General features: G+C 40.4%; 1 protein-coding gene across 9 annotated transcripts in view; it reads right to left on the bottom strand.

Moving 5' to 3' along the window:
* Positions 1-780: 780 nt before the first annotated feature.
* phactr4b (phosphatase and actin regulator 4b) overlaps positions 781-15,140 on the bottom strand; it is a 36,811-nt gene continuing 22,451 nt past the window's right edge. For 6 of the 9 annotated variants that reach the window (XM_046847936.1, XM_046847933.1, XM_046847934.1 and 3 more), the window contains 13 exons: positions 11,493-11,654; positions 10,934-11,014; positions 9,842-10,258; positions 7,967-8,350; positions 6,653-6,778; positions 5,218-5,725; positions 4,498-4,814; positions 4,188-4,368; positions 3,924-3,979; positions 3,635-3,696; positions 2,978-3,115; positions 2,825-2,901; positions 781-1,887 (listed from right to left, as the gene is read on the bottom strand). In XM_046847936.1, coding sequence (XP_046703892.1) covers positions 1,872-1,887; positions 2,825-2,901; positions 2,978-3,115; positions 3,635-3,696; positions 3,924-3,979; positions 4,188-4,368; positions 4,498-4,814; positions 5,218-5,725; positions 6,653-6,778; positions 7,967-8,350; positions 9,842-10,258; positions 10,934-11,014; positions 11,493-11,654 — 2,525 coding nt within the window. In that variant the 3' untranslated portion in view covers positions 781-1,871. Of the gene's footprint in view, positions 1,888-2,824; positions 2,902-2,977; positions 3,116-3,634; positions 3,697-3,923; positions 3,980-4,187; positions 4,369-4,497; positions 4,815-5,217; positions 5,726-6,652; positions 6,779-7,966; positions 8,351-9,841; positions 10,259-10,933; positions 11,015-11,492; positions 11,655-14,830; positions 15,053-15,140 lie in introns of those variants that run through there. The other 3 variants (XM_046847932.1, XM_046847937.1, XM_046847938.1) reach the window with 3 other exon arrangements.

Here is a 15,140-nt window from a genome sequence, read left to right as displayed (position 1 = left end):
CTGTATTACCCAAATGGGGTCCAACAAATTTAAACTATTTAATAACATTTTTTCATTTATAAAATTTTATTTGTGCTAATTTAATTGATTACTCAATTTAATCAAGATCATAATTGTATTGCATTAAATTTTATTTATTCTTTTTTTATTAAATATGATAACATTTTATATATTATTTAACCGAGCAGTCATTTTATTTAAAACTTTAAAAAAAATGTTAACTGTTTAAATTTTGATCTCAAAAGTTAATCATAGACTGCGTAACATTTTCCTCCTAACTGTACCGAAATTAAACTGAACCGTGACTTAAAAACAGAGGAACGACCTGAACCGTGAACTTTGTGTTACACCCCGATGTACACTAATTCTTATATTTTTACTGAGAACAAAAATGAAATAAAAACAAGAACTATTTGTAAGCATTTAATTTAGATTTATATGCAACATCTAAACAGAAAAATACTGTCAGTTCCTAAATAAAAATTCGTCAGTTCCACAAGCAAAATAATAAAAAAAAAAAAAAAATCAAAAGAAGCTTTGAAGCATTGAATAAATTTGTGCTTAAAAAAATAGCAACCTATATTACTTTTATTAGATTTAAAATACAATTCCAAATAAAGGAAGGCAAGATATACACAACAATTAGTTTAATCTAAATAATAGAGCTGTACAGGAAAGAGTGTTCTATATATTCTACTGGCCAAAGACATAGAAAATAAAATAAAAGGAGAAATCAAATATTCGAGCTGAAATAATTCCCCAGGCAATCGTTACACAATATGAAAGGAAAAAAATAAACTTTATTCATAGTGTGGTATCAAGACTTGGCCTGTTCACTCTGACTTCACATTTATAATTATTCAGAGATTTATGCAGTCCTAACTGAAATATGATTTTAATATTGTACTGGAATGATCAGCTCCATGTAGTAAAAGTGGATTAAAACAGCAAATATTGTAGTTACATTTTTTAAAATGAAAATTAAGATGGGAAATGCGCAAAGAATAAAACTGAAAAACTAAAATAAAGGAACTGGTCATCTTTCCCCTCTTCCTCTTTCTAACAATAAGCTGCAAAAGAAAGAAAAATATAAGCAAGAGAGACATAAATAAACCTGTCCATTTCACACAGATGTAACAATGCGTCATAAAACCTTGTGCTTTACAGTTTCTAAGGAATACATTTAAAAGATTCAGCCTAAGAGAAAATTACAACACTATACACACATACACAAATATTCCTGTTTGTCCATGCAAAGTCAATCTGTACACAACTCTGCTCACCATCAGAATCTAACAATTATTTATTATCATTTCTTAATACTATTATTTGTTATGGTTTAAACATTTCCCTAAAAGGAAAGAAAATGAATATGTAAGTATAACGGTCACTTCTTGACCTTTCTTTTCCCCTTCTGAGGGCAGACCCCTGCTGCTAAAGGGGATCTCAATTCCTGAGAGATGCTCTCCTAATGGCACAAACGCTGGACATCCATTTTTTGAGGCTCATTCATTAGTGGCACATGTCTGTCTCCCTCCAACATCAGCGGGAGATACTGGATTGTTCAGTTCTTAGTCGTCCTGCCCGTCATATTTACACAAGGGCAGACAATTGAGGAAATTGTTCATCGTTTGTTCCAGGTATCTGTACAGTACATTCACTGAAGGGCGGCTTGTCAGGGAGGACAAATGCCCTGTAACTCCTTTACCACACACACACACACACACACACACACACACACACACACACACACACACACACACACACACACACACACACACACACACACACACACACACACACACACACACACACACAGTCCCTGTCACCAGTGTTCAAGTGCTTCATGTTCCAAGGTGTGGAAGATGTTGTTATGGACGATGAAACCTAGAAAGAAAAAAATAAATAAACAACAGAAAAGATATTTGACAAACTGTACACTCCTGCACCAGCCCTAAATGTCAGAATATTAAGCTTTTTATAGTTATTGATAAATCATTGGTCGGGAAATTAACAGGAAAAAAAAAAAAAAAAAAACTACTCCTGAAACTTCATGTGCCATTTAATCTTTTTGCTGTAGTGAACTGATATATACACTACATGGACAAAAGTAGTGGGACACCTGACCTTTCCTGCCATATGTGGTTCTTCTCCAAACTGTTACCACAAAGCTGGAGGCACACAACTGTATAGGACGTCTTTGGATGCGGTATAATACAATTTTGCGCTCACTTGAACTTGAAAACCCAAACCTGTTCCAGCATGACAAATCCCTTTGTGCAAAGCGAGTTCCATGAAGATATGATTTACACTGTTTGGGTTGAAAGTGGCGTGATAGAGTGATCTTGAGTGGCGTGATAGAGCTCAACCTGTCTGAACACCTTTAGGATTAATTAAAATACTGACTGCACCCCAGACCTCCTCACCTACATTGGTACCTGACTTGACTAACATTCTGGTGGCTAAATAACAAATGTACACTCAAAAATCTAGTAGAGAAAACACACACACACACAGACACACAGACACACAGACACACACACACACACACATACACATACACATACACATACACACACACACACACACACACACACCCCAACTCCTCTTTCTGTAAAAATGCTGTTTGCCAACGAAGCTTCAACATTTTAAACCCATACCAAGTCATTTTATCTAATTCCTGTTAATTTCCTGACCAATGATTTGTTGTTAAAAGCTCAGTATTGTGGCATTTTGGGCTATTGTGGCTTGGCCCATTTCTATTGCCCAGGACACTAGTTTAAATAGATAAACAACAATATAAACAATATCCTATATTGTTTACCTTGTATACATTCTACTTTCTTCATGTACTTCCATCTCAGAGCTTTTGAACTCATTGAGTTCTTTTCGTATTGCAGCCTGGGACAAGAGAAGTAAGAATGTGAGCAATTGAAACATCGGAACATCAGAAGCAGCCATTAACTTGTGGGTTTACCTTGTCTGCAGGTGTGAGTTTGGTCCATGGTTTGTCAGCACGGCGGTCGTAGTCTTGAGCGTGCGTGACCTCCACATACTCGTGGAAGCGCAGGATCTTTCTGGCCTGTAACTCAGCAACTGTTGGCCTCTGACTCAACTAAAAAGTGGGAATAATGAGAATCACTTTCTGAAAACACAAAAGGTTACTGTGATCCCTCATACTTGACAACTATTCAACAGAAAGTGGGTTGGTATAAATAAAGGTTAGGATGGAAAACTGGTGAGAATTTACTGGAAGGAAGAAAACATGGGTTTAAAGTATTTAGGGCTCATTTAACATGTAACGTAATTATCTGAGATGCCCAAAGTATATGTACAACATGAGTTACTTTCACAAATAAATTGGTGGGGAATAAAACACTTTCAGTTACAGCAAAATGACTCGGGGCCACGATACATCATCCAATCATTAAATATATTTTTTTATAACATCCTGCCACGTTGCGTTTCATTCCTACTCTTTCTGCATTGCGTTAAAGCAATTGCTGTGGCTCATAATACATACGGAATTGAAAACATTCAGGTATTGCTAGTTAAATAAGTCCATCAATCTGTGAGTAAGGACAAACAATAAAAGCCATCGCTTTAAACCGAAACACATTTGCTGAATTTGTACCTTTCGGGTGAGCCTGCGTTTGATCTCCCGAACTTCTGCCTGTCGATCCGCTTCGTTTTTGGCTGGATACAGAGATGAGAGGTCATTTTTTTTAAGAGTCATCATTATTTACATACCACATTTAAGAATTTTTAGCAAACAGTACAGCAGCACAGCTTTGCATCATAAAATGATAGGAGTGAAGAATGCACTGCATGTATTTTCCTTTTGTTGTTTGTTACATTTAATTAAAAAAAAGGAATGCTATATAGAGTCCTACGCAATAAAAGGAAATAAAGAAACTGCTTACGCTGCAGAATGTTTCTCTGTTCCAGCTCCTCAGCAGTAGGCCTCTGGCTCAGCCGCCTAAAGATACACACAAAAGTTATTTAACGGGACGTTTATTGTCTTTCTTACTTTGTGCATATAAACCCAAAAAGTCTGCATCCCACTAGTATCGTTGAGGAACCAGCATTAAGATTCTCAACACTTACAGCTAGTTAGTAATGTGTGTGTGTGTGTGTGTGTGTGTGTGTGTGTGTGTGAGGTAAAGAGTGAGCATGAGGACCATTACCGTGTAAGTGCCGAGCCAATCTGTGTACGAATGGCCTCCCACTGCTCTTTGCTCTGCCATGACAGACCTGTGTACTCCATTCTGGTCTGCCTCTCAGGAATTTGTCTGTCTGGGGCTGAGGGCCGACTGCTCAGCTTCAAGGCCAAAGTGTCCTTCCTTCTCACCCTGCTGGCCAGACTACCTGCGCATGTGCATAGACACTCCAACAGTTAAAAGCAGGTCACCACAATTTCTAAATTCTATGGATGCATGTGCAAAATATCACACTATGGGCAGTTTAAATAGCGCATTAAAAGCTTAGGTGACATACTCGGTGGACTGTCATCCTCTTCATCTGATTCCTCCTCTTTGTAAAGCACAGGGCCATCTGAATCGCTCTCATCAGCCTGCTGATCTTCCTCTCTTTCCTCGTCCTCACTGCTGTCTGATCCCTCGGGCATGATTCGAATATTTACATCCCCTACTAGGCACCTACGGCTGCGAGGCTCCATGTCTGGCTGCATTTGAGGGTGAGGGAGGTGTTCAGGTGGTGGCTCGTCTTCATCGTCCTCCTCCTCCTCCTCCTCCTCCTCTTCTTCATCTTCTTCCTCTTCCTCCTCATCTTCATCAGAGTAGTCATCTTCAGTCCTAAAAGATGGATAGATAGATGGATATAAATAAATACTTGTGGCATGAACAAGACTTTAAAATATTGATCAGGTTTAAAAAACTTACATCAAATTTCTAAATAACCTTAGTAAGTGCTTATAGCTGCTTTAATGCATGTTATAAAATGAGAAACGATTATCCATTGCTAATGAATCAAGTGTATGCCATATGTTAATAAATACAGATTTGAGACTTTGAGAAAAGGTATAAGTAAAATAAAACTCCAAGGCATACTGTTAGAGCAAAACAAATCAATTTTGTCAAGTTGCATCCCATAACCCACCTCCCATTGTTCCTAAATTCCTCAATAAACACAATCATACAAGGTTTCTCTAATAGACACAAACTAGTCGAATAAACACTGCTATTGTTGGATACACACATTTTTAAAGGCTGGATGGTGACTGGCAGCGGGCGAGATTCTTGGTATTCTGGAGGAGTTTCAAACAGAAGTGTGTGGGCACGGTGTGAAGCATCCAGGTGAGGGAGGGCAGCTCCGGGGCTGATCAGTGCCCGCTGGATCATGATGTGCAGCGGCACGGGGGCTTGACGTGTAGGTAGCTCTTCCTGTGGGCTCGGAGGGTCGAAATGGACAGGTATTGGGTCGGGGAGAGGATGAGGGTATGAGTGTTGGTGGAGTAGCTGATGGGGGTGTCCTCGTGGAGGAGAGGGTGGGATATGTGTGGGGAGAGGTGGGGACGGTGGAGGCGGAGGCAGGGGGAACCCTCCTGGGATGTTTGCCCTGTCCTCCAGAGAGAGTATAGAAGAGATGGGAAGGACGGAGTTCTCAGGTTGGCGCTTTGTAACCGGCGTGGTTCTCTTGGGGGGCATGGGTGGTGATGGTTTAGAGGGAGCTGGGTTGGCACTTCCTACAACCTGTGAGAGTTCAGCTGGAGAAAACAAAGGATAAGTCATGAACAATGGCAATTTTTACAGGTCATTTAAGCACTCGTTTATATCAGCCTGCCACGCTGATACAAAATCAAGGTTAGTGCAACATTTAACATTTGACATCACCAGTCGTCTTGCAATTTTGCTCATAACATCAACCACAAATTATGTTTCAGAAGGATACACATGTAATTTGTTACAACTACACAGTATCCTCATATCGCATGCTCAAAAGCACTAACATGAACTACATCCAGTGTTTGTCACATCATGTACATGTCCATGTGGCAGGACAAACCGCACGTTGAACTGCCACCGGTATAGCGCAAGACGAATCTGCTCCATGTACAGATGATCTTAGAGCTGACAAACACACAAAAAGTCACAGCCAGAGAAACCAATCTTAATGGAGTAACTGCATGCACACATTTGAAATCTTTATCACTGATAATCCTGGGGACAGTATTTGAGAGGAACAGGTTTTCAACTTTAGCTGAATTCTCAGCTTAAACTAGATCATCGGATGTGTTTCAGCATGGGGTGCATCCAATTAGATTTATGATGCATCGCTTTTCTGCCAATTGACCAGATGATCCAAATGTTCTGTGTTGCTGACAGGTCAGGTTATGGCAACAGGACTTCCCACAAGGCCATTTAAATTTGTTAACATACCTGTTTACTGCAAATGTAGTTGTTTAAAGCATGCATTTTAAGAGAAAGCAGAGAGAGAGTGAGGGGGGAAAAAATATATGCCACTCTAGCCACTCAATGTTAGTCCAGCATCCCAGCCAGAGCTAAGAGCATATGGTGGCAAGGGTGAAGACAATGCCAGCACACATTCAGCAGATGGATATTACATGATAAAAAAAAAAAAAGAAGAAAAAAAGGCAGCATTGCTGTGCTTCCAGGGATGGCCTTGCTGTTACCTGAGCGCCCACCTCCTGCCCGACGGCATAAGTACACGGGCAGAGACAGGTAGACATCATAGTCAGCCTCACGCTTCCAGCAGGACCAGTAGAGGGGAAAGGGGTCACCCCCGTGAAGGGTGGAAGCTGACAGGGGTAAGAAACCATCCCAAAGGAATCAAACACCACACATAAATATGACCAAACCCTCCACGGAAACTGTACAGTTTGGCAGTGTGAAGGTTAATAAGTGTAAGCGGTAGCCTAAAATGTGCTGAAACAAGATAACATTAGCCGAAGAAGGCACTTAATTAAGGAAAGTGGGTCACACAGCTGTAATAAAGTTACAGCAATGAGGAAGCCCACAGGCACCCACAGAAAAGTCTGGGTTCCAACACTCGAGTCCAGCACAGACCACCTTATCTCTCATGAGCACACGATGCTTCAGCTGACCAGCAGGAGGCAGTGTGTCAACATGGCCCATACACATCTCAATTGCTCTCAGATATTACTTGAATCAACGTAAAATCAACAGAACGCAATTAAAGCACAAGAAAATACATTTAAAGATTTAATTAAATTTTCCCTTTGTTTACATTTTGATTTCCTGTGTACCATGCTACTGCGTTGTTAAAAACGATTTTTACTTCAGTGTGTACGAGTTAAATAAGTGGAATGACAAACACACTTGTCTCTGAAAAACCCATACGCACATTTTGTCTGACTATTTCACGCAGCTCCATTTGCAGTAGTGCCTCTTTTGATAAGTGCTTGGAATGAAAAGGAATAAATATAAAAGGAGGCTTGAATCTAAAGAACCAATTTGCTGCGTTCTAGCAACAAAAAGCATTAGTGTTCTAAGAAGATTCAATTCTCAGATTGAAGGCATGCGCAGGTGACAAGCGTTCGGTAGTTCCGTTACCGCTTACACAATATAAATTATGGACGAGTTATAGGTCAAACTTCGAGGCTCAGAGCATATTTTACAAATGAGACTCTCAACCAAAAATGATCGGCATTTCCCATAACAAACGAAGGACACTTATCCAACATAGTAACAAACAAAAACAACAACTACTGCATCACTGTAGCAGACAGCTGCCTGCCAAGCCTGGAGTCATTAGAGATAATGCTGCACAAGAGGAGAAGGATGCCAAGGAAGAAATGTTCTTGAGACTCACTTAAAATACTTTCCTACACATGAAAATCCTTAAACATGCTGAGACAAAGATAAATGTGTTTCTTATTCTGACACTCGTACAACAAGAACGAAAGCGTGCGACATCTGCTTTTTGGGGTCGTGTGGAAAAAAAAGAAGCAGGAGGAAACACTCACCCAGCATGGCAGCGTTGGTGGTGCGGTTGATTGGTTTGGGTGGAGGGAGAGGGGGCTGCCGAGCAAGCTGTGTTGGCACTGGTCCTTGGGCGGAGGACTGGGTGGAGGAGGATGCCAGGGGCATGCTGGACACAGCAGGTGAGGCAGTCCGCATGGTTTTTGCGGCTGTGTTGGAGACGGAAGACGACGGAGAGTTGGAGCAGACCGAGGAGGAGGAGAATGAGGTTGCAGGGGTGTGGACGGGTGTGTGGGGCAAGGCCTCAGTGCCAGGCTCTGTGGTGGAACTCATCAGCCATTTGGGGGCCATGATGGTCTGCTTTGGGGGCAGAGGCTCACGCAGGGTGTCCCTCAGAGCCTCGGGATCATAGTGACTGCTGTCTGATTCTGTAAGGAATACAAAGTTAAAACATTTAACAAAGTTTTAAACATTTCTAGTAGCTGAACCTCAGTGTGGTTAAGGTTTAGTGGTTAATGCAGAGTGGTTAAGGCTTAGTACTACGTAACATTTAAAATGACCTTCAATTTTAAACACACACACACACACACACACACACACACACACACACACACACACACACACACACACCGCTAAGAGTTTGACTTATCTTTCTTATCGGGTTATTTGAGCTGTGTTACAAGTTGTATCATTATTCCCTTTGTATGTTTCTTAATCAGCTCATCGACCGCCTTGGGAGATAAACAGGTCGCCATAATTACCCCTCTGTCTCTCTCTCTATCACCCCCTCCCACGTTATCCCCCACATTATTCTTCAAAGCTGGCCTTTTAAATGCTGGGTTATTTACAGCCATTTTATCACAAGAAGACACAGACAGCACACAAAGAGGTGCATCCAGTTTAGACATATGCAGCAAAACAAAAATGCAGCTTCTCTCTTTGGATCTGTGTACAATGCTTTGGTTCATTCTGGAAGAAGAATTAAAAAACAAGAAAAAAAAAAAAAAAGAAATGAAAAAGTTATCAGTTCATACTTAAATAGAATTCATAAAAATATTTGAAAACCACTGCTTATTATTTCTAGGTGTTGAAGTAAATAAAGGAATAAACCCGAATAATCAAACACAAAGATTATAAACAAAAAGGCCACTGCAGTATTTTTCAGCATGGACAGAGTCAACCTGGAAATATAAGCATCTAATTTACATGCTCAAATCTCAGGTTAAAAAGATAATAAAAATGTCATCAGCACATGCAGAAACATTTTGGGTGATTAAAACACTCTTACTTTGCAGCACGTGGAAAATCTTGAGGCTTTTTTTTTGTACATTTCTTTTTTTTTTTTTTTTTTAGCCGTCCTCCTTACAGTCACCTACTTGCTATATTTAAAAAGCACATAGTGACTCATGTGATCTGTACTTCAGGCACTAACAGCAATCTTTCAATCTAACATCTTCTCTCCAATATCCACCCAGGACATTCTGAGGCACATCCAGGTTAATCAAATACATTTTAGTCCAATAAAAAAAAAAAAAGAAAAAGAAAAGAAAAGAAAAGAAAAAAAACTATTTTAAAGGCAATTTTTTTTAACCCAATTTTTCACATATTTTTTATTTTTATTTTAAAATGACAGACCAGTAATATTGGTAAAATGCAAATTCTCCCCCGCAAGTGGTTTGTGGTCATTCTAAAGAAAGGACAGTGGGGTATTTAATTGAAAAGCGAGAGCAAAGCTGAGCTATCCCTCTGCTTTTTCCTAAATAAGAATCTTAGCTAGAGCAGGACCCAAGGGAGAAGTGCCATTCTACACTTTGGCATGGCCGCGAGAAGAGAGAAGAGGAGGAAACCCTGGTTAGCATGAGCAGAGAGGAGGAAATCGAAGAGTTAGAGGGAGAAAGAGAAAGGTTGACCCGTCTCACCTCTCCTTCCTCTGCCCTCCTCAGCAGATGAGTGGCGGGGGAGGCTGGGCTTCCAATCAACCTCAGGGCGAGTTCTTCTGCCATCCTCAGATGGGGCTTTGATCAGAGCGGGCTTCCTCTCTGTATCTGTGTGCATTCTGCCTCCGTGTTTTATTTCCTCTACCTGCCAGCCCACACTCGGCTTCCACTCGTCTATTGCAGCCCGTCCACCTCGCCAACCCTCATCCTGGCTAGTCAGTGCACGGCGATCTGCATCAGGGTCACGAAACCTGCGCTCTGGATTCAACCTGAATTGTAGATCGTGTGTAGGCCGAAAAGTCTCAATTCCCCGACTTCCACTTCCCCCTGTACCCCCTACAGGCAGCGTGTGGCCATTCTTTACATATGGGGGCTTGGAACCATGAGCCTCATCTGCCCCTGCAACAATACATAAAAAATACGGGCAAATTTAGCTTGAGGGAAAGCAATCATAATGCAGCCTCATAAAACACACTACTTAAAAAAAGTATATATCTAGATTTCTTGTTTTAAACCAGACAGGAGAAAATCAGAGCAAGTTTTCGAAGATACAAATAAGACAGAGGCGGTGAACAAGAGCAGGTTGCTTGTTTATTGCGATTTGAACGTCTAGATAAATGGGCCTCCGCAGCAGTGAGTGCATGACTTTCAAAGCTTTTTGCTACAGGGCACAATTTGCTCCATTTTTCCTCAACTGAAGACAAACAATATGTCATTTCTCTCCTCAAAATATAAAGTTACACCTTCAAACACCTGTCAATTTAAACAGGCTCGCTTCATCTGTCTAAGGAGCTGCTGCATTTGTGCCCTAAAGAACAGTGGCATGGTAAAATACCACCTTCCTGAACTGTTTCTGTGTCCCACTCTGACTGACAGATACGGAATGAGAGACATCATGTATTCATATATAAATCAGGTACATGTATAGAATACATACAGGGACACTCCTAGTAATGTTGAATCCCATCTATATATTTAATATCAATCCTTTAAAATTCACAAAAAGACCCATAACACACACACACACACACACACACACACACACACACACACACACACACACACACAGGCTACCATTGTCAGGAATCTCCTTCAGAACTCCCTGCTCTATCAGCTCCTCCCGTGGTCTTCTCATCGACATCTTTCTTTCCAAGACTGTTGGGGTAAAATACAGCACACACAAGCCCACCGAATGAAACAATGAACTACAATACATAGGGATATGCAATCTCACTGTAATCATAACATTGGTCTAATGTTAATGTAAACTCAAGCGGCAGCCTTTGCAGGCTCTATGTTTGTGAAGACAATAGCATAACTTCGGAATAGAGCTGATTAGGTTGGCTGTACGCACAACATTCATGTTCTCTGCTCTGATTAACCGCACCCTACTTCACCCAAATAATGAGTAAATTCAGTGGATTACTGTGTTTCTTTATGGTCACAAAAACAAGCCCTATGCAATATGAAAAAAGCAAGATTCAGAGAACTATCGAGCCATATGTTGGTTAAGTGTTAATAACAGTAAAGAAGAAATCCTCAGAAAACAGTTTAATTCGTTTCTTCAAAGTAACAGACAGGAAGCAGAGTTGTATGTGATTCTAAATACTTGAAGGCAATATTAACTAAGCACCTTCTGAAGTTTCCTGAAACTTCTCACTGCTCTTCTTCTTCCTCCACTTCCAAGGTTTGAAGATCTTGCCCAGCGTAGAGAACTTGCCCTTGCGCTTGGGGGGAGGAGTGCTGTCACCTCCTTCGCTCCCTGTGCTATTTTGCTGGTGGCTGCTTTCATCATCTGAAAAGAAGGTGAAAGAGCAGAGATGGTTAAAATCAAAGCTGGACCACTAAACAGGTAAACACTCTTTAAGGGTGCATCAGAGACTCTGACAGAAGATGTGAAAGAAAGGCTTTAACTGGATAAGTCACAGTAAACAGCACATATAAAAAAAGTGTACAGGAACAGAAATGGTCACTAAGCGCTGGATGTGTACGCACTCGTGCAGGAACACGTTTGTCTTACTTTCCTTGTGGGGACCTTTCATTAACATAACTATTAATGTTATGTCTCCACCTAATCCAACCCTAATTGTAACCATAGTAACCGACTAGAGAACCTTTCAGCACTATGTTTTTGAAAAATAAAAAACTTATGGAGAACAAAAGGTTTTGTGTGTGTGTGTGTGTGTGTGTGTGTGTGTGTGTGTGTGTGTGTGTGGGTCGGGGGTGGGGGGGCTTTGGTTGGGGGTCGGGTTTTGGTCAGCTAAATATCCCTACTAGGTTGATAATTTCAGATATTTCTATAATTGTGCAGACATTTGGTGCCTACCAAGATATAAAAATACGGCCACACTCATACTTAGCTTCAGTAAGTTTCAAACAAAGCCGAAGATGGTTGTCAGAAAAACTGTTGTTCTAAACTTCAAGGCAGTGTTTTAAACATGGTTGTTGTTTAAACACAGCAATGTTTCCTGGCAGCTGTAGTTGGAGGCAAACAGCCCCCTGCACAGAGCCTCAGTCATTTGACCACTAGCTGCTACTTCACTACTCCAAGAACTCGCATTCCTCCCGCTGATAGAACTGTCAACAGGTTCACGCACATTCAAATCACACACGCATACCAATCATCCTGTAAAATACATTCTGTGGGGAATGTTTATGATACGACTGGATTAAAGAAATACAACATATTTCTAATGCTTATTAAAAGTATGCTCTATGCTATGTACCGCTCAGAGAGATAGGAAAACCGATTAGCATTGACTACTTACCTATTTAGTTCAGTATAATAATAATTTTTGCAAAACAATTAAACGTTTCTCCTCATCCATTACATGTGATCAGTATATTAATGTTTGGTTCTGGACAGTTGCATCTTCAGTTTTGCATCACTGTAGTCAACACATTTCTACCATAAATATAATCCTAAAATCATCATCATCCAAAAGTATGTGAATGCCTACATTTCTCTTAAACTGTTGCCAAAAACGTGGGTGCACAATATTGTTTAAAGTCTTTGAATATTGTAGTGCAACAATTTCTATTCAGAAACTGCCTGAAAGCTCATGTGGCTGCATGAGCAAATCCCCTCCACACTCCAAACATTGTGCATGTATTCGGTTACATTAAATAACATTCAACCTAAAAATAAAATACGATGTATACAAAGATAAACTATCATCGATAGGCAACATTATTTTTTATAATTCACAACTTCTAGTTATCCTGTACAACTGAATAAGATGTTGTACTTCAGATCAGAAGGTCGTGAATTGCTGGGCCCTTGAGCTAAGCCCTTAACCCTCAACTCCCAAGTTGCTCTGAGTATCTATCATTAAGGGCATGTGCCAAATTTCATAAATGAAAATGCTGACATGAAAGCAAAAGGAGCCTTGCTAACTACACTAGACTAACTACTATGGAGGCACCTGAGTATTGAAGATCCCATTCTAAAACCATGAGCATCGTGTTGATGCTCCTTCGCTGTTATAACCTCCACTCTTCACAGAGGCATTCTGCTGCGCTGGACTGTGGGAATTTGTGCCGGTTTAGCGTTCAGAGTACAAAAGGGTGGGACAGTGATGTTGAGCATGAAAGCCTTGGTGATGTTGATGTTCAAGTTCAGGGCTCTGGACAGGGCAATGGAGATGGTTCACACTAACATTTGTAAACCTTGCTGGAACAGGATTGTCCAAGTTCCAGTGAATAGAAATTTTAATGCTACAGCAAACAGAAATTGTAGCCAATTGTGCATTTCAGTTTTGCGACAACAATTTGGGGAAGACCCACATCTGGGTGTGATGGTCAGGTTTCCAAATACTTTTGGCCACACAGTGATGACCTGCTGCCATGCATCATTAATAAATTGTACATTTTTAATGCTAATAATAAACTGTTATAGGCTTAAAACGAAATTGGTTGATCTTAACACAAAATATGTCATTTAATATTAGCATTAGCAGTAATTGAACATCCAACCCAATAAACACAGGATGTCCTGGCGACAGTGCTTCTGCTCTGCCTGACGTTCCCACAACATCGCAGGCACATTATCCACCCCAGTGACCAAACGCAAACATCCAGCTCTCTAAACACAGCAAGAAAGGAAACGTTATTGAACGTGGTGTTAAGCAACATGACACATCGTGGACTGATAGACACGGTCATGATCTTGAGGACACCTAGATTTTTATAAATATCATAAATCAGCAATTTTGCTGCTCTGGAAAAGGCTGTGTTTTGCGATATCCTGCAAAAGGGCACGAGTTTCCAAAGCTGGTTAGTCACCTCTTTCTTTACAATCTGGCTCCACCCAGAATGGCTCAGCTAGGCTATAGTTGAGAGACTGGGAGGACAAAAAAAAAAAATAAAATAAAAAAATAAAACTACTTCTACTATACTTTTAAACTGCTACAATTTCTCTCAACATTGTTTAGGCTGAAGGTTGTAATTTACCAAACCAATGTTGATCATTAATTGAGATTTAAAGCACTTTTGTACGTCGTTCCGGATAAGTGCGTCTGCTCAATGCCGTAAAAGTAAATGTAAAAGCAAAACTCTACAGAAGATAGTCGGTAGTGGTGGCAAAGATGTGTTGTGGGTTTATAAAAAAAATAAAAAGGAAACATTACAGTTTAAAATGACTACAATAAGCTGCAAACCGGCTGGTTAAACACTAGCTATCTAGACAGGAGATGTAAGGATGCTCCAAGCAACACAGGAAGAACCATCATTTCAATCTTCTATTAGTGCTATTTCCAGCAAATCCCTCAGAGTCATACATACGTTGCTAATGGCCGATATAAAACTAGCTGCCCTATCTTCCTGTAATGAAATCCACAGCTAAAAATTAGTATTGCCCCCATGCCTATTTGCTTCCCAGAATCAAACTACACATTTTAAAAAGACACAAAAACTGAAAGTAGCTTGAATCACAATCGCATTAGAACGCATTAGAAAGCATTAGAAAACTACCTGGGCTCCAGCTGCCATGTTGAAGGGTGTGGAAGCAGCAGGCCATAAGGAACTAAAGAAAATTCAGCTTGTTTCTTTTCCAGAAGAAAAAAAAAAAATTAAATTAAATAAATAAATGAAAGCTGTGGTGAGAAAGGTCCTTGTGGTAAGAAACTACACTCCTCGAGAGCAGACTTGGAAGAGCTTGTTTATTTTAGATCTGGAGCTCCAGGTCCTCGCACAAAGTAGATAGTTTAAGAGATATCTAGAGGAACTCATGCTCAATATCCACATCACACTGATAAGGCAGCAGAAATGACACATACACTGA

The sequence above is a fragment of the Silurus meridionalis genome, chromosome 4 (genome assembly GCF_014805685.1).
Source record: "Silurus meridionalis isolate SWU-2019-XX chromosome 4, ASM1480568v1, whole genome shotgun sequence".
Classification (NCBI taxonomy): domain Eukaryota; kingdom Metazoa; phylum Chordata; class Actinopteri; order Siluriformes; family Siluridae; genus Silurus; species Silurus meridionalis.
The sequence above is the reverse complement of the archived record's forward strand: the minus strand, read 5'-3'. Positions and strand labels throughout refer to the sequence as shown.